This window comes from Panthera onca, chromosome A1, assembly GCF_046562875.1.
Source record: "Panthera onca isolate mPanOnc1 chromosome A1, mPanOnc1 haplotype 2, whole genome shotgun sequence".
Lineage (NCBI taxonomy): Eukaryota > Metazoa > Chordata > Mammalia > Carnivora > Felidae > Panthera > Panthera onca.
Window position 1 is genome coordinate 102,302,991 of NC_138339.1, and position 26,297 is coordinate 102,329,287.

At 40.3% G+C, this 26,297-nt stretch overlaps 1 protein-coding gene and 1 long non-coding RNA gene across 12 annotated transcripts in view; one reads left to right on the forward strand and one right to left on the reverse strand.

The window, feature by feature from the left end:
• LOC132681289 (uncharacterized) overlaps positions 1-25,328 on the forward strand; it is a 29,719-nt gene extending 4,391 nt beyond the window's left edge. For both annotated transcript variants that reach the window (XR_009610982.3, XR_013556506.1), the window contains exons 4-5: positions 13,989-14,100; positions 25,271-25,328. This is a non-coding gene — a long non-coding RNA (uncharacterized LOC132681289). The remainder of the gene's footprint in view (positions 1-13,988; positions 14,101-25,270) is intronic.
• Positions 1-26,297, reverse strand: part of PTCD2 (pentatricopeptide repeat domain 2) — a 115,420-nt gene that overhangs the window by 77,172 nt on the left and 11,951 nt on the right. For 6 of the 10 annotated variants that reach the window (XR_009610978.3, XR_009610977.3, XR_009610976.3 and 3 more), the window contains exons 5-9: positions 25,943-26,021; positions 25,193-25,284; positions 22,851-22,964; positions 19,287-19,361; positions 11,032-11,145 (exon numbers count right to left, since the gene is read on the reverse strand). Coding sequence is in view for 5 of the 10 variants with exons in the window: in XM_060635578.3 (XP_060491561.3) it covers positions 11,032-11,145; positions 19,287-19,361; positions 22,851-22,964; positions 25,193-25,284; positions 25,943-26,021 (474 nt within the window). In the remaining 5 variants the exon portion in view is untranslated. Of the gene's footprint in view, positions 1-4,770; positions 5,596-9,992; positions 10,154-11,031; positions 11,146-19,286; positions 19,362-22,850; positions 22,965-25,192; positions 25,285-25,942; positions 26,022-26,297 lie in introns of those variants that run through there. The other 4 variants (XM_078449140.2, XM_060635581.3, XR_009610979.3 and 1 more) reach the window with 3 other exon arrangements.

A 26,297-nucleotide genomic window follows, 5' to 3' on the forward strand; every position in this document is an offset into this window, starting at 1 on the left:
ATCATGACCTGAGCCGAAGTTGGAAGGTCAACCGAGTCACCCACGTGCCCCACTCAAGATATTTTTGAGGTAATGCTGTTCAAGCCAACTTAATTCCTCGATTCATTGTTTATGCAGTACAAACCATTTCCTTTTAAAAACTCTCTTTTACTTTTCTGAAATATTTCCACTGGGGGGTTAATTCACAATGATTTGGCTCACCGCACATTTTTAAATGCATAATGTATGTCAAATTTGTAGATAGAAATGTTATTAAATACATTTAAATCTTGGGTTTCTGTTGTCAAGCTCTGTGTTATTCTGCCATATGCTGCCTTAGTTTACATGGATATTTATACATATGTGTATACGTATCTAGTTGTGTGTGTATGTATAATTTGAAAAAACTAAATACATTTTTCATTGATCTTAAATCATAATGACCTGGGATTCCTAATTCATTGACTCCAGTGGAGAGGGTGTGAGGTGGAGGTGGGTCAACATTAGAGTAAGGGTCCTCAGGAGGCACATGGCAGTCAATACACACCTCAGCAGATACTTGCTCAGGAGTCCAGGGACAAGGCCCCATTGCCTGCTCTTCCCTCCTTGTCACAGCAGAGACCAGAAGAACGGAGATGGTAACTGAAGCCCAAGTCTCCCCTGCACATAAGAAAACATAAGCTTCCTAAAAAAAATAGTGGTTTAAACTACAGTCCCCAGACTAGCAACAGAGAATTTATTAGAAATTTATTAGAAATACACATTCTCGGACTCTGCTCCAGATCTGTGGAATCAAAAACTCTGAGATGGGTCCCAGGATTCTGGGTTTGAATAAACTCTCCAGGTATCTCTGATGCTTGCTGAAGTCTGAGAACCACTGCCTTATACCCAGCTGTCATTTTGTCTATGAAAAAGAGTGAAAGGAAGCTATGCAGAAAGATCAAACATTTACCTAAAGGAAAAAAAAAATCAAAGCTCAAAATATCCTTTAAGCAAGATCAAGTCTTCCATGAATTCCTCTGGGGTTCTAAACAGAGAGTACAGAGTGCGTAAGAAATTTGTTTGCTTGTGGGGCACCTGGGTGGCTCAGTCTGATCTCGTGGTCTGTTGAGTTTGAGCCCTGCACTGGGCTCTGTGCTGACAGCTCAGAGCCTGGAGCCTGCTTCGGATTCTGTGTCTCCCTCTCTCTCTCTGCACCTCCCCTGCTCACACTCTGCCTCTCTCTCTCAGAAACAAATAAACGTTAAAAAAAAAAAAAAAAGAAAAGAAATTTGTTTGCTTGCAAAGAAATAGAGAAACCTCCAATTCTGCCTACCTAAATTATAGCAGATAAATCTTTACCTCCCCATTATAATTTCTCAGTAATAATCATTAGGAATTGGTTCAATTTTGTATTAACTTCTTAGATTGCTGTCAAAAAAATATCAGCCTGAATTGCTTAGGATTGGTCTATTTCACTACTGAGTATTCTTTGGGAAGATTTTGATCACTCTGTAAGGAGTACTGTCTGTAGGAGCAATGAACAAATGACTAGACCAAAAGGTCCTTAAGTTCAACATGGCAGGGTAAAAATGTTCTGCTTTGGGAAATGGAGATCATGTGTTCTTCCTGTGGCATCTTAGGAGCCTTTCATAGTGCCTTGTCCAGTGTAAGCTGCTCAATATTGACTTTGTGAATGAGTGAATGGAGAATCCATAAGGGCTCTCCATCTTGAGAACATCTTATGGAAGAGGTGACGTGAGGTGGATCTTGAATAGGCAGAAAAGGATGGATAAAGTGGGAGGGCATTTTAGGTTGGAGGAGAAAAGGATACAAAATAGGCTGAGCAAAAGCCTGGGGTCAGGCCTAAATGTGGAGTGTCTGGGACTGAGTGGAAGTCACTGGAGAGAAAAATCTGTTCACGGGGGATATGATGACAACCAACATCATTACACAGCATAAATGAGTTTGTGAGTTGAGGAGTCCTCATCCTCTGATATGATCCCTACCGTGCTCTGGGCAAACAGCAGAGAACAAGATAGACATGAAACCTAAATGTGGTGAAGGATGGAGAACAATGGCAGCAGCATGGTACACGTGTTGTTAAGTGAGGCACAGGGGCACGGAAGCAGTTCACCTAACCTGAACTTGAGGTAGGTGGATAGACAGAGAAAGCCTTTCCAGATGAAAAAATATCTAAGTTATGGCCTGAAAAATGAGTGGGAGGGAAGAAGGAGTGTGGAGTAGCAAGGGATAGGGCTGGCTGGGCAAACCGGGGCCAGATTACGAACGGCCTTCTAAACCATGTTGAAGAGACAGAGCTTTATCCAGAGGGATGTGAAGAGCCCTCAGCAGTTTCTAAATTGAAAAGGACAAATTTGTTTTGGAAACCTCGTGGGCTATAGTAGAGAAGATAGGTGAAAGACACAGGATTAATGATGGTAACTTTAATTAGACAAGCAGCAATGGGAAAGAAGTTTAAAGAGCTTGCTGGAAAAAAAGTCTCTGGTAGTTTAAAACATGTGTTCCCTCGACATTGCCACCACTGAAAGCTGGAATGAATGTGCCCTCGCCTTGAATGTGGATGAGCTTGTGATTTGAGTGGAAGTGCTGCCACAGGACTTCTGAAACCAGGTGGTAAAAGGTGACAACAGCTTCTGCCTGGTCCTCTTGGCACACTCCCTAGTACTCGGCCACTATGCTGTCAGGGAGCCTCAGCTGAGGACCTAGCGTCAACTGCCACAAATATTAAGTGAAGAAACCTTTGAGGTGACTCTAATCCCAGCCACCAACAACTGATAACCACCTGAGACCCAGAGTAAGAGCAGCCTGCCTGAGCCAGTCAATTCTAATGATAATGAGAAAATGATTGGTGTTTCAAGCCACTAAATTCTAGTGGCTTAGAGACACAGCAAGACATAACCAGAACACTATCTGATAACACCTAGTGAAGGAGGGATCTTTTCCTCTCCTCACACTGTGCTGTATCCACCAGGATGACATCTGGACTCTGAAGCAAGAGACATTTATAATAAATGAAACAATCTACAAAGGCACATAACAGGGTTGGGGAATAAGATGTTCTGTCCAAATATTCTCATTAACAGAGTAAGTGCATGCTTTAGGCAAATTATCGATTTCAAGAAAACATCATTTTTCAAGGAAATTATGAAACTTTAAAGAATGAAATGCTCATGATCCACTAAGCAAACTTTCCCCTTGATGGGGTTTTAGCCTTCAGAATCATCTATTATTTTGGGGTAAACATAAGGCTCATTAGTTCATGCTGTACTGCTGCCTCTCAGCATCACTTCTGGGAACAGATCGAATCGCCCAGTTTCTGCAGTCAGCAGAGCCACCATAGCCACCAGCTGTTCAGAGCAACAGAGCTTAGGAAGGTCATGGCTGCTATTTACTGCTTTTTTTTTTTTTTTTTGGTAATGAATGGTTGTTAGCTATTCACACAGGGCATAAAAGGCATTTTAGTGCTCTTTGTGAAAGTCAGACAAGATAAAAGGTAAGTTGGGGGACAGGAAGCATGCCCTATTATTCCCTAAGACTGAAGGTAGAGAAATCCAAACAGGAGGCATAAAAAATACAATTAAGATTCTATGAAGGCCCAGAGTTTTCTTTAAAAGGGGTAAGGCCTCACCAAGCTTAAGCAAAAGAAATTCTTCGGGTTTTCTTTACAGAAGGAAGAACACATTTGTTTATATAATTCTTCAACTAGGTACCCACATTCTGAGTGCTACTGACAGAAATGACGATACTTAACGTCCACTCAGCACTTGCTCGGTGCCAGCCACTGTTCGGCTTGCTTTACATTGATCACCTCATTCCACTCTCACATCAGGCCTAGGAGGTGGGTATGATTAGCTCATTTAACAAACAAGGAAACTGCAGTGAGCCCATAGCCACACAGTGAGTCGCCACACTGTGAGTCGTGGGAGCCCTCCTTTAGTATTTGAACTCTGAAGAGACGTGCTCTAGTGGGAAGGGTATCAGACCAGGGATCGGGATTTTCATCTCAGCTCCACCTGCAACTAATTATACCAATTTGGACAAGTCATTTCTTTCACCTGAAAGACGAGGGAGTTAAATTAGGAGATTCAGAAGATTCCTCCTACTCTAAAATTGCTGATTCTATGCACACTTCTTGCCTCTGAATAACAATCAGCTAAAAGCAAACCTTACTTTTTAAAAAAATTTTTTAATGTTTGTTTATTTTGAGAGAGAAGGAGACACAGAATCTGAAGCAGGCTCCAGGCTCTGAGTTGTCAGCAGAGCCTGATGCAGGGCTCCAACTCACCAACTGTGAGATCATAACCTGAGCTGAAGGCGGACACTTAACCGACTGAGCCACCCAGGCATCCCCAAACCTCGCTTTTTGAAGCAGCACTGAAGAAAGAGTGTACAGAACTCTAGGAAGATGGGTGAAAGGTGCAAACATCACGTGGGCCTTGAGAAACAAAAGGCACAACTCATCGGTGCTGTGTTTCAAACTACTGTGTGACCGATCAGAATGAGGAAACTTTACCTGCTGTCAGGACACATTTACTTTTACAAAAAAATAAAGCATTCCAAGAGAAAAGAGAAGATCATCAATAAGATGAAATGTAGGACCAAATATTTAAAAAACAAACAAAAAATACAGAGAGCATATGTGTTTTTACTGGCATTTATTTTGAAAAGCAATTGGCCTGCCTATGACCACAGTAATAACCATTTAAATTTTGGTTAACTTATCACTTCTGAGAGCTAAGTCCTGGGTTAGTTTGTGCTACTGAGAAAACAAAACATAACTTCAAGATATCTTCTCAGGAATCTTTTATTTCTCTCATTTTTGAGAAAATGTGACCCTAATGAAACTTAAATGAAAATTTCAAGTCAATATGCAGATTCACAAGCATCTTATTTAGGGTCACAGACAGATGATGACAGAAACAGTGAGAACATCCTGAGCCATTGCTCACAGTAGCAAAATAGGGTTCCAGACCTCCTGAATTCAGCAAGAGTATAGTCTGCAAGTAAGTACTCCCCCCAAAATTTACTGGAGTTGACCACTTATGGCAATTTCCTTCACATTAGTGCTTACTTGGTTCTACGCTGGTACTGCCAGTTGGACTGGAGACCACAGTCATGTTCCTTCAAGGATCCTTAGAACTTTATACAGAGGAAGTGTCCTTTCTGAGGGAGCGGAGCTTTCTGCTGGACTCGATTTAGATCTTCACGGTGGCACAACATTAACTTCTCAGATCAGCATGATAGTTCGAAATCAACGCAGAAATTTAAGGAGACCAAGTGTTTGTTAACATAGCATCCACTGGAGTACAATGCCTGATTTCTTAGGAAGCCATTAACTCACTGGGAGGCCCCTTCCAGCTCAGACCCATGAGTGACTTGAGCATAGGGTTATTCAGCCCACAGAGACTGGTTGAGAGGCTGGAAGGTCCGATGGCTGACTGTCCTCTTATTTAATAGTACCATGTGGGATTTTCTGTCCCCAGGGGTGTGGCAGAGGAGAGTATCCAAAGTGCAAGTGGTGACCTGGCCATTAATGTGGAGTTTCCCATAGATCTCATCAAATTTGGCCAGAAGGGCGGGTACATCCTTCACTTTTTTCCTTGCTTTGGCCAGCTGGAAAAAGCCAAAGAGCAGATCATTATCTCTATGCAAGATTTCTTCCTTGTTCTTCTGATTCTCCAAGAAGCGAAGGTCCAAATGCACTAAAACGTATAGTGTATACCTATAATGGTGAAAACCAAGGTACCGGGCCACATAGAAGTATGAATGACTACATGGGATTCTATAAGCTATACAAAAAATTCACAATTAGTACTTGAAAATCATTCCTGGTATCGAATAAAGCAATCCCAATCAAAATCACACCAGCATTCTTCTTGAAGCTAGAACAAGCAATCCTAAAATTTGTATGGAACCACAAAAGACCCTGAATAGCCAAAGTAATTTTGAAGAAGAAGACCAAAGCAGGAGGCATCACAATCCCAGACTTTAGCCTCTACTACAAAGCTGTAATCATCAAGACAGCATGGTATTGGCACAAAAACAGACACATAGACCAATGGAATGGAATAGAATCAAAACCCCAGAATTAGACCCACAAAGGCATGGCCAACTCATCTTTGACAAAGCAGGAAAGAATATCCAATGGAAAAAAGACAGTCTCTTTAACAAATGGTGCTGGGAGAACTGGACAGCAACGTGCAGAAGGTTGAAACTAGACCACTTTCTTACACCACTCACCAAAATAAACTCAAAATGGATAAAGGACCTGAATGTGAGACAGGAAACCATCAAAACTCTAGAGGAGAAAGCAGGAAAAAAACCTCTCTGACCTCAGCCGCAGCAATTTCTTACTCGACACATCCCCAAAGGCAAGGGAATTAAAAGCAAAAAGGAACTACTGGGACCTCATGAAGATAAAAAGCTTCTGCACTGCAAAGGAAACAATCAACAAAACTATAAGGCTACCTACGGAATGGGAAAAGATATTTGCAAATGACATATCGGACAAAGGGCTAGTATCCAAAATATATAAAGAGCTTACCAAACTCCACACCCGAAAAACGAATAATCCAGTGAAGAAATGGGCAGAAAACATGAATAGACACTTCTCTAAAGAAGCCATCCAGATGGCCAACAGGCACATGAAAAGATGCTCAATGTCGCTCCTCATCAGGGAAATACAAATCAAAACCACACTCAGATACCACATCACGCCAGTCAGACTGGCTAAAATGAACAAATCAGGAGACTATAGATGCTGGAGGGGATGTGGAGAAATGAGAACCCTCTTGCACTGTTGGTGGGAATGCAAACTGGTGCAACTGCTCTGGAAAACAGTGTGAAGGTTCCTCAAAAAATTACAAATAGATCTACCCTATGACCCAGCAATAGCACTGCTAGGAATTTACCCAAGGGATACAGGAGTGCTGAGGCATAGGGGCACCTGTACCCCAATGTTTATAGCAGCACTTTCAACAATAGCCAAATTATGGAAAGAGCCTAAATGTCCATCAACTGATGAATGGATAAAGAAATTGTGGTTTATATACACAATAGAATACTACGTGGCAATGAGAAAGAATGAAATATGGCCTTTTGTAGCAACGTGGATGGAACTGGAGAGTGTGATGCTAAGTGAAATAAGCCATACAGAGAAAGACAGATACCGTATGTTTTCACTCTTATGTGGATCTTGAGAAATTTAACACAAGACCAAGGGGGGAGGGGAAGGGGAAAAAAAAAAGGTTAGAGAGGGAGGGAGCCAAACCACAAGAGACTCTTAAAAACTGAGAAGAAACTGAGGGTTGATGGGGGTGGGAGGGAGGAGAGGGTGGGTGATGGCTATTGAGGAGGGCACCTGTTGGGATGAGCACTGGGTGTTGTATGGAAACCAATGTGACAATAAATTTCATATTAAAAAAAAAGGGTGTTTATGTGGTACATACTATACAATGAAACATACTAGGAAAAGGAGTCAAACAGCAATGGAACAAGTTTGCCAAATTTAACAATCAGAGCAGGAGGCACGGCCAAATATGTAGGGTTTTATACATGATTAAGTTTTCTGGAATGTATTCTAGAAGCTGTCAGAAGGTCCAAATTAGGACAGGATCTGATTTAGGTTTAAACATCTGCAGATAATGTTTAAACGTGTAGAGAAAGGGAGGGTGGAGACTAATCCAGAGGCCAATACCACAGTCCACATGAGAGAGGATCACAGTCTAGACTGGAAAACATAGACACAACATGCTGAAGTAGACATCTATCAAGTATATCTGGGGAGTTAAACTGAAAGGATTTATTGAGGAAGAGGTCAAGGAAAGGGAGGAATCAAAGACATCTTCCTAATTTGGGCTTTAGTAACTTGGTGATGGGTGAGGTAATTAATGGAGATGGGCAAGATGGGAGGAACAGATTTGGAAGCATAAAAACATCAAGAGTTCTGGTTGAGATGCCTGTGAAAGTTCTAAGTGGGTAAGTCAAGAGGTTGTTGGATATACACAAATATGAGGCATGGAGATGTCTAAACCAAAGGTATAAACATTGGACTCACAAGTGTAAGAATGGCATTTAATTCTACAAAAATGGGTGAGCTCTAAATAACAATGTAAAGCTACTTTTGAACAAAATCAATAGTTGACTTCGTTCAATCCTTATTTATGATACAATCCAACAACGCATCTTATAAAATTTACGTGTGATCAAGGTCCCTAAGAAATCCTCTGGTCACCTTCTAGATAGATCATAACCCTATCTGCTGCCAACATACCTTCCTTTCAAACAAGGGCTCCCAGGAACCTTCAGGTAAGAAGTTTCAGCAATGTATGTTATTCTTAAGAAGAATGAATAGCTTGTTTAGTCCCATGTTGAAGGTGAGGTGACCTAATGGGCAGCATATGGTTTCCGAAAGCAGCCAAGCAAACATGCCAAGCTGGAGATAACTTTGCTCTAATTGCATATACTGCATCAATTCTCTCCCATCACTACACAAATACCAAATGGTGTCACAGGGACCATTCTACAACTTAAGCAGAAAAGAGATTTTACTCCATTGTTAGGTTAGTTTCAAAAAAGAAATCAGTGAAGAAACTGAATGTTTGGAGAGATTTTAGTCATAGTAATTAAAAAAAAAACAACCCAACAATTCTTTTCAACATTCCTTTGGTGGTAGGTATAACCTTATCTCCACACACGAGGCATCTTTTTTTTTTTTTTTTAACGTTTATTTATTTTTGAGACAGAGAGAGACAGAGCATGAACAGGGGAGGGGCAGAGAGAGAGGGAGACACAGAATCGGAAGCAGGCTCCAGGCTCTGAGCTGTCAGCACAGAGCCCGACGCGGGGCTCAAACTCACGGACCGCGAGATCATGACCTGAGCCGAAGTCGGATGCTTAACCGACTGAGCCACCCAGGCGCCCCTAGTTTATTCATTTTTGAGAGACAGAGACAGAGCGTGAGTGGGGGAGGGGTAGAGAGAGAGAGAGAGAGAGAGAGAGAGAGAAAGAGAGACACAGAATCGGAAGCAGGCTCCAGGCTACAAGCTGCCAGCACAGAGCCTGACACGGGGCTCGAACTCACAAACCACAAGATCATGACCTGAGCCGAAGTCGGACGCTTAAACGACCGAGCCACCCAGGCGCCCCATACGAGACATCTTTAATAGCTGTTGGTATCAACACTACCCAGAGCACTTGTAAGATGCAGGTTTTATAATGGAGGACTCTGCATACAGTCTTACAAGTGTTATTTAGAGCTGTTCAAAGGCTACTGGAGTTAGAGCGTTTATTTATAATTTCTCAATGGCAGTTCCCCATGCAGCCTCACAACAGCCAGGAACGCACTCAGCTAGAGGGGGAGCTTTTGAAATAAGTCAATCTTACAGACTTTGGGGAAAAAAATCAGTATTTCTCAATGTGGTGTTTGTTTGGATGATTCAGTCATATAATGGGGACAACATCTTGATAAACCAGATCTAAGTAGAGTGATAAGCATTAGTGCTGTTGGGGAAACTGAAGTTGTGTCAGTAATGGATGCACATGCACAAACTGTGCACTTTAAAACAGGTTTACATTTCCAGTTACCCTACTTTCCTAAAACATACTCCAAAAGGGTTTGGGTGGATCACAACTTCCACAGCGCTAAGGAATCCAAACAGAAGCTTTAAATTAATCACATCCAGTTAGTTTCCTGACAAGCTCCCTTTGCCAGCAGGTAGAAGCCTTTGGGTGCAAGTCCAAAAAAGGGATAGGGCTGGGAGGGCAACAGAGTGTCAGAGGGGGAGAAAGGAGCCTGCTGCCCTCTCCCGCCAACCAGCAGGCACCAGTACCGTCAGAAGGCAAGGGAAGAAAGCAGGGAGGGCGAACCAATCAAACAGGCCTCTTCATTAGTCAAAACAATACCAATATCATTAGTAACAAACTCATCACTGCCAGTCATTTACGATTTCCTTACAGTTTTTTTCCCTTTAGCTACTGATGGACAAATTACTAAATTTCAAAGGACTTACAGTAGCTCCTCTTTGTGTGCTTCAGCCATCAGTGTGAGACATGGGTTCCTTTGTTTCCTTCTGCTTTCAATTTTTTGAAACTGCTTATCATTTCTATTTAATTTTGTTTTATAGTTTTGCAAAAACATTTATACAGTTCCATTAGTTGGTCTACTCAGTACCTAAAACCAAAGTTCTGATTATAGAAGCATTAATACGGCTAAATTTCTGGCAAGTCTAGCACCCCTCCCTGCTCTCCTCTCACAGGGTTTTCCCAGTTATTCTTGTTAGTTTGTTCTTCCTACTAAACTTTAACCACACAAACAAAACTAATGGCACTTTTATTAGGTTACATTATCACAATAATTGGGAAGAATTGACTTTATGGGGTTGAGCCCTCCTATCTCAACACACAGTGTGTCTTTTTATTTGTGTAAGTGGGGACACTTTTTTTTTTTTTTTTTTTTTAATTTTTAAGATGAGAGCTACTGTAGCTTATTCCTGATGGGAATGATCCCCAGGGACGGGGATGTTCATGATGCTCAAAAGAGGGTAAAATATCTTCTGAACTGATGTCCTGCAATGGGTCTGAGGGATGGGCTCTAGGGCTCAGTGGGGAAGCCTGCTCCAGAGAGGTGCATTCAATTGCCATGGCTTCAGGAGGGAAGATGAGCAGGCGGGACAGGAGGTGGTTGGTGAGGCAGCAGTTCTCTCCTCATTGCTCTTACTTCCGCCATGAACCAGGGCGCAGGGGTCAGGGAGTGGGCAGAAGGTACGGAGGGCTTGAGGAAAAAGGGGACCCAGGACGCAGGAAAACACTATGTGGGGGGTGGGGAAATAATGTAAGAGGACCAAGTTTTCCTAGAATTTCAGAGGATACTTCCTGTTGGAAGAAAAAAAACCTTTGCACCCAAAAAGAAATCTTTTAACAGGAAAAAGAGAGATGTTGCCATACTTGACACTCTTTAAGGTGGCGGCCTGTAGAATGAAGACAATAAGTGGATACTCTAATGTATGTCCTTTCACCTTTAAATCATTTCTGCAGCAATCTCATACTCACCACTTCTTCTGAGAACTCCTGTCTTTTCACAAATTTTGATAAATTTCCGTCTGCAGCATCCTTTAATATCTTTATCAGGGTTTTCAACATATTTGACTGGATATGAATCAAAATCTGAATACAAAGAACAAACAAGCAAAAACAAGACTGAGCCAGCGCTCAACAATGATGTATGAACCCTACATTTATAGGCATCTACCTGCTTTCATGCTATTACCTAATTCATTCTCTTGCACAAATTCAAAGAATGCTTCGAATATATGTCTATCAGCCAGAACTTGGGTTTCCAACAGCTAATTAAAACACCTCAACTTCAAAACTTACCTAAAGATAGAAACGGAGAAAATACAGATTTTGGAGTCTGGCATATTTGGGCTGGACTCCTGGCATGGGCAATTATGAGCTATGTAACTCTGGCCATCTATTTAAGCTCTTCCAACTTTTGCATTTATAAAATTAGTAAAATAGGTTTACATCTCACATTTGGAATTACTGTGAATATTGAATAAAATACCAGCACACAGCAGGTACTCAAACATTACTATCAGTTTCTTCCTATTTCTTCCAGATTCGGAGCAGAGGACTATGAGACTATCTCCTAAGATCGACTGTGGGGTGAAATATACCTTTACCTTTCTTTCTTTCTTTCTTTCTTTCCTTCCTTCCTTCCTTCCTTCCTTCCTTCCTTCCTTCCTTCCCTCCCTCCCTCCCTCCCTTCCTTCCTTCCTTCCTTCCTAGAAATTGCAGGCTAATCAGTTGCAGGTATCAAGAGGAAGCTGGTTCAAGTACTCCTATTTACACTGTGGCTATTAAGGAACTTCTAAAACTGGGTACTGTACTTGGCTTTTAAGATGGTACCACTAACTACCTTCACCAGATAGACATATTTAACCCAAGGAAAAAAACACATTCCCCCCTTCGCTCCACCCATTACCAACATTCACTAGTACAATTTGAAAAACACAGAAAAGGTTAAAGAAAATAACAGGGCGTCTGTGTGGTTCAGCAGGTTGAGCATCCAACTTCGGCTCAGGTCATGATCTCACAGTTTGTGGGTTCGAGCCCTGCGTTGGGCTCTGTGCCTACAGCTCAGAGCCTGGAGCCTGCTTTGGATTCTGGGTCTCCCTCTCTTTCTGCCCCTCCCCTGCTGGTGCTCTCTCTCTCTCAAAAATAAATAAAAACATTAAAAAAGAAAAGAAAATCAGAATGACTCAGAATTCCCCAACTAATGTTATCCACTGTTTACAATTTCATGTATTATCTTCCAAATGTATTAATTTTCCCCCAGATCTGATTCTTTCTGTCAACTATTATACAGTGAATATTTTCTCATTAAGAAATTATAGAATACCTCATGTTTAATGATGAATGCGTATATGATAATTTGTTAATTTAAGCAATACCACTCTTCAATATATTAATAAACTCAACATATTGATAAATGCATACATTAAAAAAAAAAAAAAAAACCTTGTTAATATCTAGGACTTGACTCCCAGAAGTGAAATTATAAAGTCAAAGAATATAAACATTTTAAAGGCTCTTGATCCTTTGGAAAAGAGTTTTTCTGGAAGAGATATTTCTTTTCATATAGCAAACCAGCTTATTTCTTTCTACAGACCATTATAACAATTTAAGTTTGTTTAGCAGTTGATCGGGATGAGGGGCTAACTTTGGTCCCAAAGAACAGAATGAAATGATTCCAAGTAGGCTAAATCCAAAGAACTCAATCTAAGTTCAGTGTTGTAAAGCACAGGCCAAGTCATGAGCACACTTTTCACTGGGAGGCAACACTCTACAGACTTCTCACATTCAAGCAGAAGAAGTACTACCTGCCTTTATTCCAGACTATCTTTTCAAGGATATTCATAGAACCCACAGCCTGGAAAGACCGACATGGTGCCTCATGTAGAGAAAAGGGCAGGCATGCTTACTGCCATTTTGAGAGATCTGGGTTCTCCTGTATGTGTAAGAGGCATATAGACCTTGGGTTGCCATGTGGGAACTGGGTTCAAGAAACTGATGCAAAAATGCTAATGTTGTGGCTACTACTATTGCTCTGATTTAAGGAAATGTCCTTCACCTCTCAGTGCCTTGTGAACTCTACCAGCATCCATGAAACTATTGAAGGTTTACTCATTAGCTTAAAAGTAGGGTAAAGTCTCTGACTCTCAATAGTACTTCAAGCTCTTATATTAATAATAACCAATTCTGATTGGGTTGGCAATTGTCTGTCCTATTGAGGGCAAGGAGAAATTGACCTTGTTAGGTGTTAGGTCTCTAGTGCCTTGCACCTAGTAGACCTTCGCCAATAAGGAATGAGAAGGAGAACAGAGGTCCCCTAGCAATTTACACAGATAAACCTCCTGGAGCTCCATGCTAGGATCTATTAATGATGTGCTCCTGGAAGATTTCAACTCTTCTTAAGTCTTCCCAATTTCCCTCCCTGCCTCCAGCAACTATCTGTGATTCAGAAGGGATTTCAAGAGTAAAGTTCAATACCTCAAAATAGACTGATGAAGGACAATATAGATGAGGCAGTTACTGATAAAAGACAAAGAGAGAATTTAAAGCTAGAATTGGTCTCAAACTGAAACCTCAGGGTACAGTTAAGGAAAACTAGATCAAGGTACAGCACAATGCTTCAATCTTACAGATTTCAAACCAAAGACTAAGAAAATTAGCAAGGAATAGGGCGAATTTAGGTAAGAAAAACTACTCCAAGAACTACAGAAGGACACCTCCTGCCCCTCTGGTTTTCTGAAACATCAAAAAATGTTCACAAGTCATTGGGTGCCTTTGACCAAAATAAAGGACCAGAAGCCCTGAACATGCAGAAATTAGCATTTTGTCTTTGTCTTTTAAGTTAGCTATATTTGAAGTAGAATATCATAATGCAATAGAGACTGCTAGTTTTCTAAACAATATCTGTCCTCCCCTTCTTTTTTGATTAACAGAACTCCCTAACTTCAACTGATGCTGTCATGTACAGAATTCTAAGACTATATTTCTCAGGTTTCTTTGCTACTACTACGTATGGTTACAGGATTCAGTTCTGGCCAATAACATGTAAGTACAACTGGCTGGGTGAGACATTTGGGAAAGCATCCTCAAAAGGGTCCAGTGTCTTTCTCCTCCATTCTTCCTCTATCTCACTGGAAAAGACGTAATAGATAAAAATCATATGCTTACAATGGTGGTATGGAAACACAGAAAGAGGCTGGGTCCCTGATGTTATCATAAAATGTCACACCAGACCTAGACTGACCATCTACATGGTTTTTATACATGGAAGAAAAACAAAGCTTCTCAGTTGTACAGACTCCTTTTTTTCCCCTCAAGTCTACATTGCTCTTAACCAAAATGCAATTCTTAAGTTCCAAAATCTTAAGGGATTTATGAGAAAGAGTCCTATCTCCTTGCCTACCCCATGCAGCCTAGGAGGCTTCCTAGCATGGACTGTAACTTTAGGGGGACCTTAGTGACTGCAGAAAGGGGCATTAAAACATTTATCTGGGGGAGCCTGGGTGGCTCAGTCAGTTAAGCATCCAACTTCGGCTCAGGTCACGATCTCATGGTTCGTGGGTTTGAGCCCCACATCGGGCTGTGTGCTGACAGCTCAGAGCCTGGAGCCTGTTTCAGATTCTGTGTCTCCCTCTCTCTCTGCCCCTCCCTCACTCGTGCTCTGTCTCCCTGTGTCTCAAAAATAAGCAAACATTTAAAAAAAACCCAAAAACCGAAAAACATCTATCTGTGTTGGGGAACCTGAGTGGCTCAGTCAGTTGAGCGTCTGACTCTTGATTTCAGCTTGGGTCATGATCTCATGGTTGGTGGGATCAAGCCCTGCCCTGGACTCTGCACTGACAGCATGGAGCCTGCTTGGAATTCTCTCCTCTCTCTGCCCCTTCCCTATTCACATAAGCACACATGCACATGCTCTTTCTCAAAAATAAATAAATATTAAAAAAAAAACATTTTTCTGTGTTAACAAATAATGGTAAAAGTAGCAAAACTAACCAATTGTCAATTCCCCTGCAAGGTAATTGAATTCCAAAATGGGTATCCACTTGGAGACATGCCTTATTTCTAGAGACATGATTGGAATTCAAATAGCATCAGTGGAAAGCTATCCCATGTTGGTCTCAGCTCTTTCAAACATTATTTAGAAGTGGAGATTAATCTTTTGATATTGATTAACATTGCTAAAGAGGGGGCTACAGTTCTTTTGAAATTGATGAATTTGAATTCAGACAGCAGAGCCAACATGCATGTGCCTCCATGAGATCATCTGCGAAATCAATTCAGTATGTAGCAAGTATTAGCTGGGAAAATGGAAAATCAGGCCCTCTGGGTCATATTGGCAGCAAGAGCAATTTTGATGAAAAGAAAATTAAGTTGAGGGGGAAAAATTAGGTAAGTTCAAATTCCAACTGGCAGCAGGAAAAGATTTTAGTAGAAGACATTAATTTCTAAAGTAGATCAGAAAAAAAAAAAAACTTCATTTATTTCTGCTAATACTGACTGAACTGACTTTCTACCGCAGCCTATTTGTCAGGTTTCCATTTCTTAATAATTAACAAATTGCCCTTAGGGATTCCAAGTAGATGACTCAGCCTTAGAGAAGCTAGGGCCCATTAAATCAGTTTTTAAAAGCCTGCTCTAATAACAGAGATCTGAATCTGAAAGATTATTAAACCTGAGAATGGCAACCATCTTTTTTCAATATCCCTAAGGAAGCCAAAACAGGTTTACCCTGAAATATAAGAAACTGGGTTGGACATTTGGAAGAAGTTCCTGAGTGAGCACTTTTAAACAATAAACAATAAAATGGTCTTTAAGTGTCTGAACAATGTATACTTCTGTGACCCAGTTCATGGAGGGACAATTCATATTCAAGATGAGTTCAAGGTTCCTTATATAGTGTTTGCCCAAAACATACCCATTCCACCAAGTTTATCGGCTGCGCTTCTTTCCCAGCTCTCAGAGAAAAGAAGCTAGTCCTGCTGTCCTGGCTGGTGGGCACATTCCCCACCATGCTCTGGGCTCTAGATTTCTCCTCCTACTGTGAGTGGACAGCTTCACTCTCAGGCTATGTTTTATTTCCACCAAAGCACTTTCTCAGATGAAAAAAACAATTATCACTAGATTCTCATAATAAATGTGACAGCCAAGGAGTGCAAGAGATGAAGCCTCTCAACACAAGAACATGGAGCATGTGCACTACCAGCAACTTGGCTTTTTGACATCCAATCCTATTCCTTTTCATCATTCAGGAGGATCAGCTAATCCCAATCCTGAATAAAAAGATAGAACCCTTATCTCTGCAGGTCTGGAGTGGTGGGGAAACCCTAAGCTCTGTAATCAAACAGATGTGTTTGTGTTACAGCCTGACTCTGTACATAATTAGCTTCAAGAACTTGGGTAATTTATTTACCCTTTGAATCTCCATTTTCCACATGTGTGATATGGGGAAATATTGTTCCTACATTGTATAAAACGAACCAATGAGTATTAAGTACCTAGCGTGGTACCTTAGCTCAATTAAATGAAAACTGTGCTGATCTGTATCTCTTCAATTTCTCACCACCAATCCTTACTGATCCTCCCAAGCTCATTTCAACTCTAGGAAAAGCTACCAATGATCCACACAACACTCCTCTTTCCTACCTGATACTATGAACACTTGGAATCCTAGCAATTCTACTTCTGTCCAATCCTGAAAGGAGTTCATCTGCAGGCCATTCCCTCTCTCAGAAGCAATTATGTACTTGGATACCTAGAGTCATCAAAACCCAGTAGCCAGCAGAGAAGGCACAACACACACAGCACCTGCTGGAAGAGTAGGCTTCCTCCCGTTTGGCTTACTGATACTATTGGCTCAAATGACCTGAACTTCTGGACTCTGGACCTTTGCCACCTTGACCTCCCAGATCTCATGCCTGTGAGCTTTTCAGGCTGACCCATCTGCTCTGACCTGCAGTTTCTGCCTAGGCACCCAGTCTTGGGACAGGGGCTGTCTGCAGCAGGCTGTGACGGGCAGGGTTATCAGTCCTCTTAGATTTCTATACACTGGTGCTATTTCTTCCCTGTCTTTTTCTGGGGATTCCTCTGCCTCATCGCTGCTGTCTTATTAAACTCACTTCTTGGTCCTCTTCACTTTTTTGTGGCATTTGTCAGTTCATATCAGACCCACTGCTGGTCTTATATAGATGAGCTCTTAACTAACAGCTATGATATTCACCCCCATCTAGGTTCCTGCCCTTTAAAAACTACAAGATCTTTTTTTGGATATTTTCCTAGTATTTAGTCTCTTCCCTCCCAAAACCATGCTTTTTTTCAGTTTCTCTATTATCACTGTATCCATCTTTCTCATTCCCTGGCCATCTTTCCCTCACACGAAAGGACTTTGAAAAGTCAATGTGAGGTCAAATATAAGGTATTCTTATCTCAGATTTTTTGGCAACCTTATTCTCCAAACTTTACCAGAAAGGCTCATCTAGTCCTTCTCTCTCTTTTTTTTCTTATGTTTATTTTTAAGAGAGAGAGAAAAAACAAGTGGGAGAGGGTCAGAGAGACAGGGAGACACAGAATCTGAAGCAGTCTCCAGGTCTGAGCTGTCAGCACAGAGTCCAATGAGGGGCTTGAACTTACGAACCATGAGATTCCGACCTGAGCCAAAATTGGACGCTAACCCACTGAGCCACCCAAACACCCCTAGTCCTTTCTTGAAAGTCATCTGGGCCCTGGTCTGGGGGTGACATTTGAGGATAATCACTATGGAAGAACAGAAAACCATGGAACCTTGGAGTTATGCCTAATTCCTACTCACTGGGTTCTAGGATTTGTTAAATATAAATATTCCTCTTTATGTAACACACTTCATTTCAAACAAATGTTTCTGGTATTAGCAAGCATTCACTGAACACTGATTACATGCCAGGTACTGTGTTATCTACTTTATATGCATTATTCTTTCAATTTTCACAATGACAGGATGGTAATATTTCTATTACTATTGCTGTTTCAGATAAAAGGAAAATGGAGACCATAGAGGTTAAATAAGTTGCCTAAGGACTTAAGGCTAGTAAGAAGTGGTTACAATTAAAAGTTTGCAGGGGTGCCTGGGTGGCTCAGTCAGTTTAGCATCCAACTCTCGATTTCGGCTAAGGTCATGATCTCATGACTCGTGGTTGGACTTTGTGCTGAAAGCGCAGAGCCTGCGTGGGATTCCCTCCGTCTCTCCCTGCTCTCTCTGCACCACATCCCCCTCAAAATAAGTAAATAAATAAAAAATATTTTTAAAAGTTTATATTCTTTTAATGGGAACCCTCAGCAAAACTAATCTCCTAACAAAGAATGCCCTTTAACCCTCATCCCTTCAATCCCATGGTCCTGTCCTCCTTCAGACACTGCTCAACAATTCTCTTTTCACTGAGACCTGCTCAGTTTGCTCCTACTGGCCAGCACTTCACTCCCCAGGCTGCAACACTGCCCTGGCTGTGACCCTTTGTCCTAGTTCATACCACACTGGCATTAACACATTTCTGTTCTTTTGACAATGTTTTCCTCATCTTGACCTTGTGATGTTTCAGGAGACTAAGTTCTTGAAAGTTACGGGCTTTCTTTTCAACTCCCCATAACACAAGTATACTCAGCATACAAGCAGGGCCTCAGCAGGGGTTAGCTGAATGGGGTGTATGGGGTCTTTAATGACAAGAGTCTAGTTGTCTTTTTAATTGCACCAGTAAGGCGTAGATGACTCATTGCTCACTGGGATAGATGGGTCATGGCAGGCTGGCAACACAAGAATGAAAACAACTAACATTTGTTGAGTTCTTACCATGTCAAGCACTATTTTATGCACCATAGGTATACTAACTCCCTGGGTTAGGTACCATAAACAGGATGCAATTAGCACAAAGATTATTCTCAAGTCTCAGTCAAGACAAAGTTAAGAGTCTATCTCCTTCCTCTCTGTATCCACAGCTTTCTGTAGTCATGTGTTATACCTGCAGCATTTAGCTACATCTTGTATCTGAGCATATCTACATTTCTCACCCGTTTATAAACTCCTGGAAGCACAGCCGATTGACTCCTGTTAGAGGGGCTATAATGTAACTTTAACACAGAGCTCAATAAATCACTGAATTGAATCAAGATCTTAGGAGATCAAAATTCCTTATACACAGATTTAAAAAATCTAGACATCATCTTACTACCTTTCAAGCCTTACTTTAAACAAAGAAGTCACTTACATTTAAATTAGTGCAGATAATGCTTTCTGGCTTCATGATTTGAGAAAAAATTGATATAGCTTTCGCCACCTGGTTCTAGAAGAAAGAAAACCAAGTTATACTTCAAATCATATGAACATCACTCTGCTGTCATAAACACTTTTTAAAGACAGCAGGATATTCCTATTCATGGTGCCCCAGGGGTTTTGAAGTCCACAAAGAAAAAGTTTTTTTGGTAATCAAAAATGACCTTTTTGGGGCGCCTGGGTGGCTCAGTTGGTTAAGCACCTGACTCTTGTTCAGGTCATGATCTCATGGTTCATGAATCCAAGCCCTGAGATGGGCTCTGTGCTGACAGTGCAGAGCCTGCTTGGGATTCCTCTCTCTGCCCCTCCCCCACTCATGTGCTCACACGCTCTCTAAATAAATAAATAAATAAATAAATAAATAAATAAATGTATGTTTGCAGGAAAAACAATGAACTTTCTACAAAATATTTCCTACATTTGCATATTACTAAATTTTAAAAATAGTTTCCAAAATACTTTATTTTTATTGAAGTATAATCAACACACAGTGTTACATTAGTTTTAGGTGTACAACATAGTGACTCAACAAGTCTATACAATAAATTGTGCTCTCCACAAGTGTAGCTGTCATCTGTCACCATACAACGCTATTACAAGGCTATCGACTATACTCCTTATGGTGTCTTTCATCCTGTGACCTATGCACTCCAAATCTAGAAAATTACCGAACATTTTAATAAACTGAGTTCGTTTTTTTAAAATGCTTATTTATTTATTTTGAGAGAGAGAGAGACAGCGCATGAGCAAGGGAGAGGCAGAGAGAGAATCCCAAGTGGGCTCTGCAGTGACAGAGGTTCAAACCCACGAACTGTGAGATCATGACCTGAGCTGAAATCAAGAGTCAGACACTTAACCAACTGAGCCACCTAGGTGCCTCTGAGTTCTAGTTTTTAAGATGGGGGCATACAGTTGGCATTTCTTCTTCTCCCACTGGACAAGTTTTGAAGAAAAGAAAAAGAAATCAAGATTGAGAAGTAGAAATGCGAACTCTACGCCTGACATAATTAGAAGAGCAGAAACCTTAAAGCTCACAAGAGATGGAAGTACTGCCAACAACATGAAAGACAGAGAACAGGGTGAGTTCTAGATAAAGCAGTGAGCAGAGAACAATGCTGCCTATCTTAGGAGCCCACAAAGTAGTTCTCAAAGGTGAGGGCCACGATCTGAAGTACAAAATCTGAATTCCTGTTTACAACAATGGCAATGGAATTTAGGGCTACTAAGGAGAATTCCTCTGGATCCTTTTTGTGGCAAAAGTGAGGCTAACCAAAAACTTACATAGATAAGCCATACTCACAGGAAAGAGTCTGTCACTACGACAGGGGCAGAGAATGAGATTCTTCACTGAAAACTGCCTCCACATCTATTCCCAGTAACCAAGGAGAAATAAGGCCTAGGCATTTTTGTAGACAAAACTCAAACATAAAAAAAAATTCCTACTAGTCTAGAACATGACAACATGGCTCTGCTTTCTCTCTGACCTGGATATTCTGTAAATGGCTGGTTTAAGAAACTTGTCTATCAATGAGTACTCAAAAATGAACCAGCACATGATCTACATAAAGACACCATGAGGAAAAAGAAGAGCTGCCTTTCAATCAACAAAGGGATGACTGGAAAACCAATAGTAAATGAATATTTTAAAATATATGAATATGTTCAAGTATATGTAAGAATACATATTTAAATACATACAGGACTAAAATGTGGGGAATACGGTTACAGAATGAAGCACAAAGTGTTATGTAGTTGGATAATGAAGACAACGGGAGAAAGACTATATATAAGAGAAAGTATGCTTAGTTGCCTTGTCTTTATTATGTGTGGTCAGAAAAATAGCATTTAAAGCTGACAAATAAGCATACTTAAGAGAAAAATGAGTACTATGAAAAGTAACATATCAACCAAAATTGGGTGGTGGAGAGGAGGAAAACGAGAAAAAAGAGGAAATATACTAATTTCAGCATTACTCACAGTAGGGAACTAATAGGTACTGTCAAATTCATTAGAATACTAAGAAGATTAAATCAATTTATGGTTTTAAAGTAACCACTAATGCAAAAATACAAACCAAAAAAAAAAAGAAAACCACCACATGCTAGAAGCAATTTTAAAAATTGAAAACAAAAACAAAAACAAAACATAACTGAAACCTAAGATTAAATACACCACGTCTATCTAGATGGAGGACATTAAAAGACTAGCAGCATATCGTAAGACAATGTTCAAATCTATGCAGTGTACAAGAGATACACACAAAACAATTCAGAAAAGATGGCAAATAAAAGGATAGGAAAAAGTGTGGGAGGCGAACGCAAACCTAATTAAACCAAAGAGGCAAACAAAAACTGGGGTTGCAGGGGTGGGGGGGGGGCACCTGGGTGGCTCAATTACGCTTGGTTAAGCGTCCAACTTCAGCTCATGTCATGATCTCATGGTTCATGAGTTTGAGCCCCACATCGGGCTCTGTGCTGACAGCTCAGAGTCTGGGGCCTGCTTCAGATTCTGTGTCTCCCTCTCTCTTTGCCTGTCCATGTTTACACTCTGTCTCTCAAAAATAAAAACTTAAAAAAAAAAAAAAACTGGGATGGGGTGGGAGAGATATTAACATTAGACAAGGTAAAATCCCAAAAAGAAGCATTCTCAACAAAACCAAAAGAGGCACTTTGTAATGCGACAGTGACAGATTCACAATGATATATACGTCAATGATAGAGCATAACTATGTATCTAAGCACCAAATGGCATAACTTTTTAAATTTTTTAAAAAAATATTTATTTATTTTTGGGAGAGTACAAGCGGGGCAGGGGCAGAGATAGAGGGACAGAGAATCTGAACTGGGCTCTGTGCTGACAGGCTGACAGCAGAGAGCCCGATGCAGGGTTCAAACTCACGAACCATGAGATTATTCCAGGGTTCCAGCTCTAATTGTCCTTCACTGCTATGTGATGGCAGGAAAGACCTCTCTCTGACCTCAGTTGCCTTCATTTGTCCTGAGACATGGAGAGGCTAAAAGATCACTAAAACCTCTTCCAAATAGAGTATTTGGGTCTAACTAAGAAATATACGATGACTCCACTTAAACAGCAAACTGACCCAGGATTCCTCATTCACCTCAAGTAAATTCCACTTTGGAGAGCATTAAGTTAAACTGTTCTGAAACGTTACATGGTAAAACAATCATTTAAAATTTTCATTTGAATTACTTGACAAATTTCTCTCAGAGTAGAGCTTCCCTCACTTGAGTCTCCACAGAAATCTTGGCCAGCCCCTTCTAAACAGCAATGCATGTTAGGTCCTCAACTGTAAACAAAAACATCCTTTGGAGGCACAGGTGTAGATGTAGGTTGCCATGGCACCAAAGGCACTGGTCTCTTTATGGGAACTTTTTCTTTAGGATACAGTCAGAAGGAAAAAAATAAATAAAAGAACAAATGCAAGTAGTCAAGTCTTCCCACTCCCAATTCACTTATGTACACCCTGAAGCCTTATTACCTGATTCAGAGCTAGTGCCACAGCAAAACAGGATGCTCTCCTGGAGAGGACTTCTCCTTTGATTAGGGCTTCTTCTCTTAATGTAGTACAGATTTTCAAAGATTCAGGGCTATTCTGGCAGGAGACAGGATTGCTCAGTAAATAAATGTCATGTACCTTTAAGTTTAACAAAATGATTGATAGTGCTCAGTATTTCAGATTTCCTTCTAAAAGAATTTCCCAGAGCCTATTTCAACCCATTTCATAGATTAAGCCCCATATACAGGCTACTTGCAAAAAGACCAACTTATCTATATATTAGCAGTTCAAATCTAAATTAACTTCATTTGTAAAGCTTTTGGTCAATTTTCTGAATTGGGGCCTTTTTACTACCGAGCGTACAAGTCTCTTTGTATCTGGGCAGACTGGTTTCTAGACACAAGTACCACAACGTTAAAACTGTAAAAACTCAGTCTGTTACTCTGTGAAATAACAGAGTAAAGCCCAGCAACACTAAAAAGTTTTCCTGAGGGGATTTCCAATCTGAAAATATCCATGTAAGTCAAATACTTAAAAACGTGAACACTTACATGAATGGAAATCATGATAGAATCCGATGAAAAGACAAACCTTGAAAAAAATCCAAGAACTAAATGACACACAAACAAGCAGACAGCAGCAGTAAAACTGAATTGTCTTCCTTTGTATATGCTGTAGGTGGATTAGGTTTGTGAGAACAGCATTAGCTTTCTATCTATGTATTTCTGTCATGACATGATCCACAACTCAAAACCCAAAGTAAAACCTGAATTCGATGAGCGAGGACAGTTTCCAGAACTGGCTGGGAATCTATAATGGCTGACTGGTTCAATTTTTCTACTCTCATCTTCAATGAGTGAAACAAGTTATTTTCAGACACAGTACAGGGGAGAAAAGTCCTCCGGCCTTCCTAAGGAGCAGAATTAAATTCTCTCCACTTTAGCACACACTCAGGAAGGCATCTCTAAAAAGGTCAGAAAGCTCAGTAACACAGAGATGAATAAACTGATGCTCAGGTGTTGTGTGTTTGGCATTCTGTTTCATAAAATAAGAAAATGATATGATTGTAAAGGATCACCTAATAATCCAGCAAGGAGCAAACTAAGAACCTTGGCCAAGTCAAGCTTATGGCTAAAAATGGTTTTCAAAATTTTTAAGGTTTGTAAAAACAAAAACAAAGATAGAATATGTGACAAAAACCATATATGGTAGAGACTGTACATGGCCTCTAAAGCCTAAAGCGTTTACTATCTGGCCTTTTATAGTAAAAGCTTGGGGCTCTTGAAATCAACCCGTTCATTTCACAAATGAATTACATGACCACTTCAAAGCCAGTGAATGCTAAAGTTGAGACTATATGTTTCTCAATTTCCCAGAAGATTTTTCTTTCCACTATCACCCTACTTACTGCCTCTCTTATTTTGGAAAATTATTGCTACCCTTTTTAGGGAAACGTTTTCATGGACCATGCTCTTCCACCTTACCTGGTTCCTTCTTTTTCCCCATAAAAAGGTTTTGTTAAGTTTCCAAAGTTTAAATAACACAAATGTCTATAGTAAAGCATGCAACCTTGGTCACTGCACTATATCAGCTGTCATGTATTCACTGATTCATTCACTCAGTGAAGAAGAAATAGTTTCTGTATGTAAAAAAACAATCTTGATATAGTAATGACATGGACTTCTAAGTCACGTTTTCTGTCTTGAAGGAGTTTATCTTAGTGTCACATACACTTATTAAAGATCAACTGTACACCAGGCACTGTTAGATGCTGGTACAAAAAATGCCTCAAACTTATCCTCTAGTGGGGAGGATGAAACATACATCTACTTAGAATAACATCAAGCAGTGATAAATGTCACATAGGTGATATAAATAGAGCACAATTAAAGGATATTACTTCCAACTCTGAATCACAGAAAATATTCAGATGAAATTAAAGTAGCCCTTGAGTTCACCAAAGAAGGATGGTCAGATTTCCATGGGAGAGAACTACAGAGAGGTCTTGTCTCAACGAGTTCAGCATGAGACTGATAGCAAGGGGATCCTTCGCAGACCTTGAACCCAGCCAGCACACTGTTCCTTGTTCTCCCTATCCACAGAATTGCCAAAGAAGAGTGAAAGATGATAAAATTGCTTTCTCCATGATAAAACTGACGTGGCTAACTTGAGTTTTCTAAAAATGAACACATTTAAAATTGAAATATCTGCACCAGATGGAAAAAAAGACTTCAGAGAAACTAAATTATTCTTTGTAGAAAAAAAAAAATCCTCTCTCAAACACTACCCACAGTGCTCTAAAAGTTAAGAGAAGACAGTTTTACCAGTTTGTAGCAAATTGCAAAAGCAAGGACATAGGTTTCTTTGTTGAATTTCACATCTTGGTTTTTCATCTCTATCAGCACTTCCAGCGCACCTATCAAAAATGAGAAGTGGGCGGACAGTGTTAAATGCATTCAGGTGAGTTCAGAGTCGTCTACTATTGATTCCCAGCATTCTAATCTGTTTAGCACCATCTACTGAAAAGTATATTCCAGGAGCAAGTCAAAGCTATCTGTCAAAGTCATTTATCAATTAACTAAATTTCAAAGAAATTATCAAACGATACAGTAAGAACTAATATTTTAAACCTACTTATACTTTTAGCATAAGTAAAATCAGGGTGTTTAGTTTAAGGTATGACATGAGATGCAATAATGTTGTTTTCAAACTTAAAAGAATGAAGTCTCCAGAGTTCAGTCATTCATCAAGAATGTAAGGATCATAGGGGCGCCTGGGTGGCTCAGTCGGTTAAGCAGCCGACTTCGGCTCAAGTCATGATCTCGCGGTCAGTGAGTTCAAGCTCCGAGTCGGGCTCTGTGCTGACAGCTCAGAGCCTGGAGCCTGTTTCAGATTCTGTGTCTCCCTCTCTTTGACCCTCCCCTGTTCATGCTCTGTCTCTCTCTGTCTCAAAAATAAATAAACGTTAAAAAAAAAAAATTTAAGTATATAAGGATCACTTTTGCATGGTCCATTGTTTTTCCTAACTGCTATACTACCAAAGACAGAATTTTTCAACAAATTCTAATACTCACTTGTATATTTGCCTTTCATAAATAACATATCCATCAAAATATTGAACGACGTGGTGTCTGAGAAGAAACCTCGTAAATGCTAATAAAAAAACAAACAAACACAGTTTGGTTCAAAGTTTTTAACTATTGAGGATATATTTTTATAATTCTATCTTCTCTATCCAGGACTTATTTTTGCATATACTTTATTCATTTGGTCCCCTGAATTCTCTAATAAATCTCTGATATACCAGGATTTATTTTTCAAAAAAATTCAAATGCTGCCCACTCTTTCGACTGTCATGTCTTTGGCTGGGCATACAAACGAGGCAAGCAGTATGGCAAGAGCTCTCTGGGTTTCAGAAATACAGTGAAG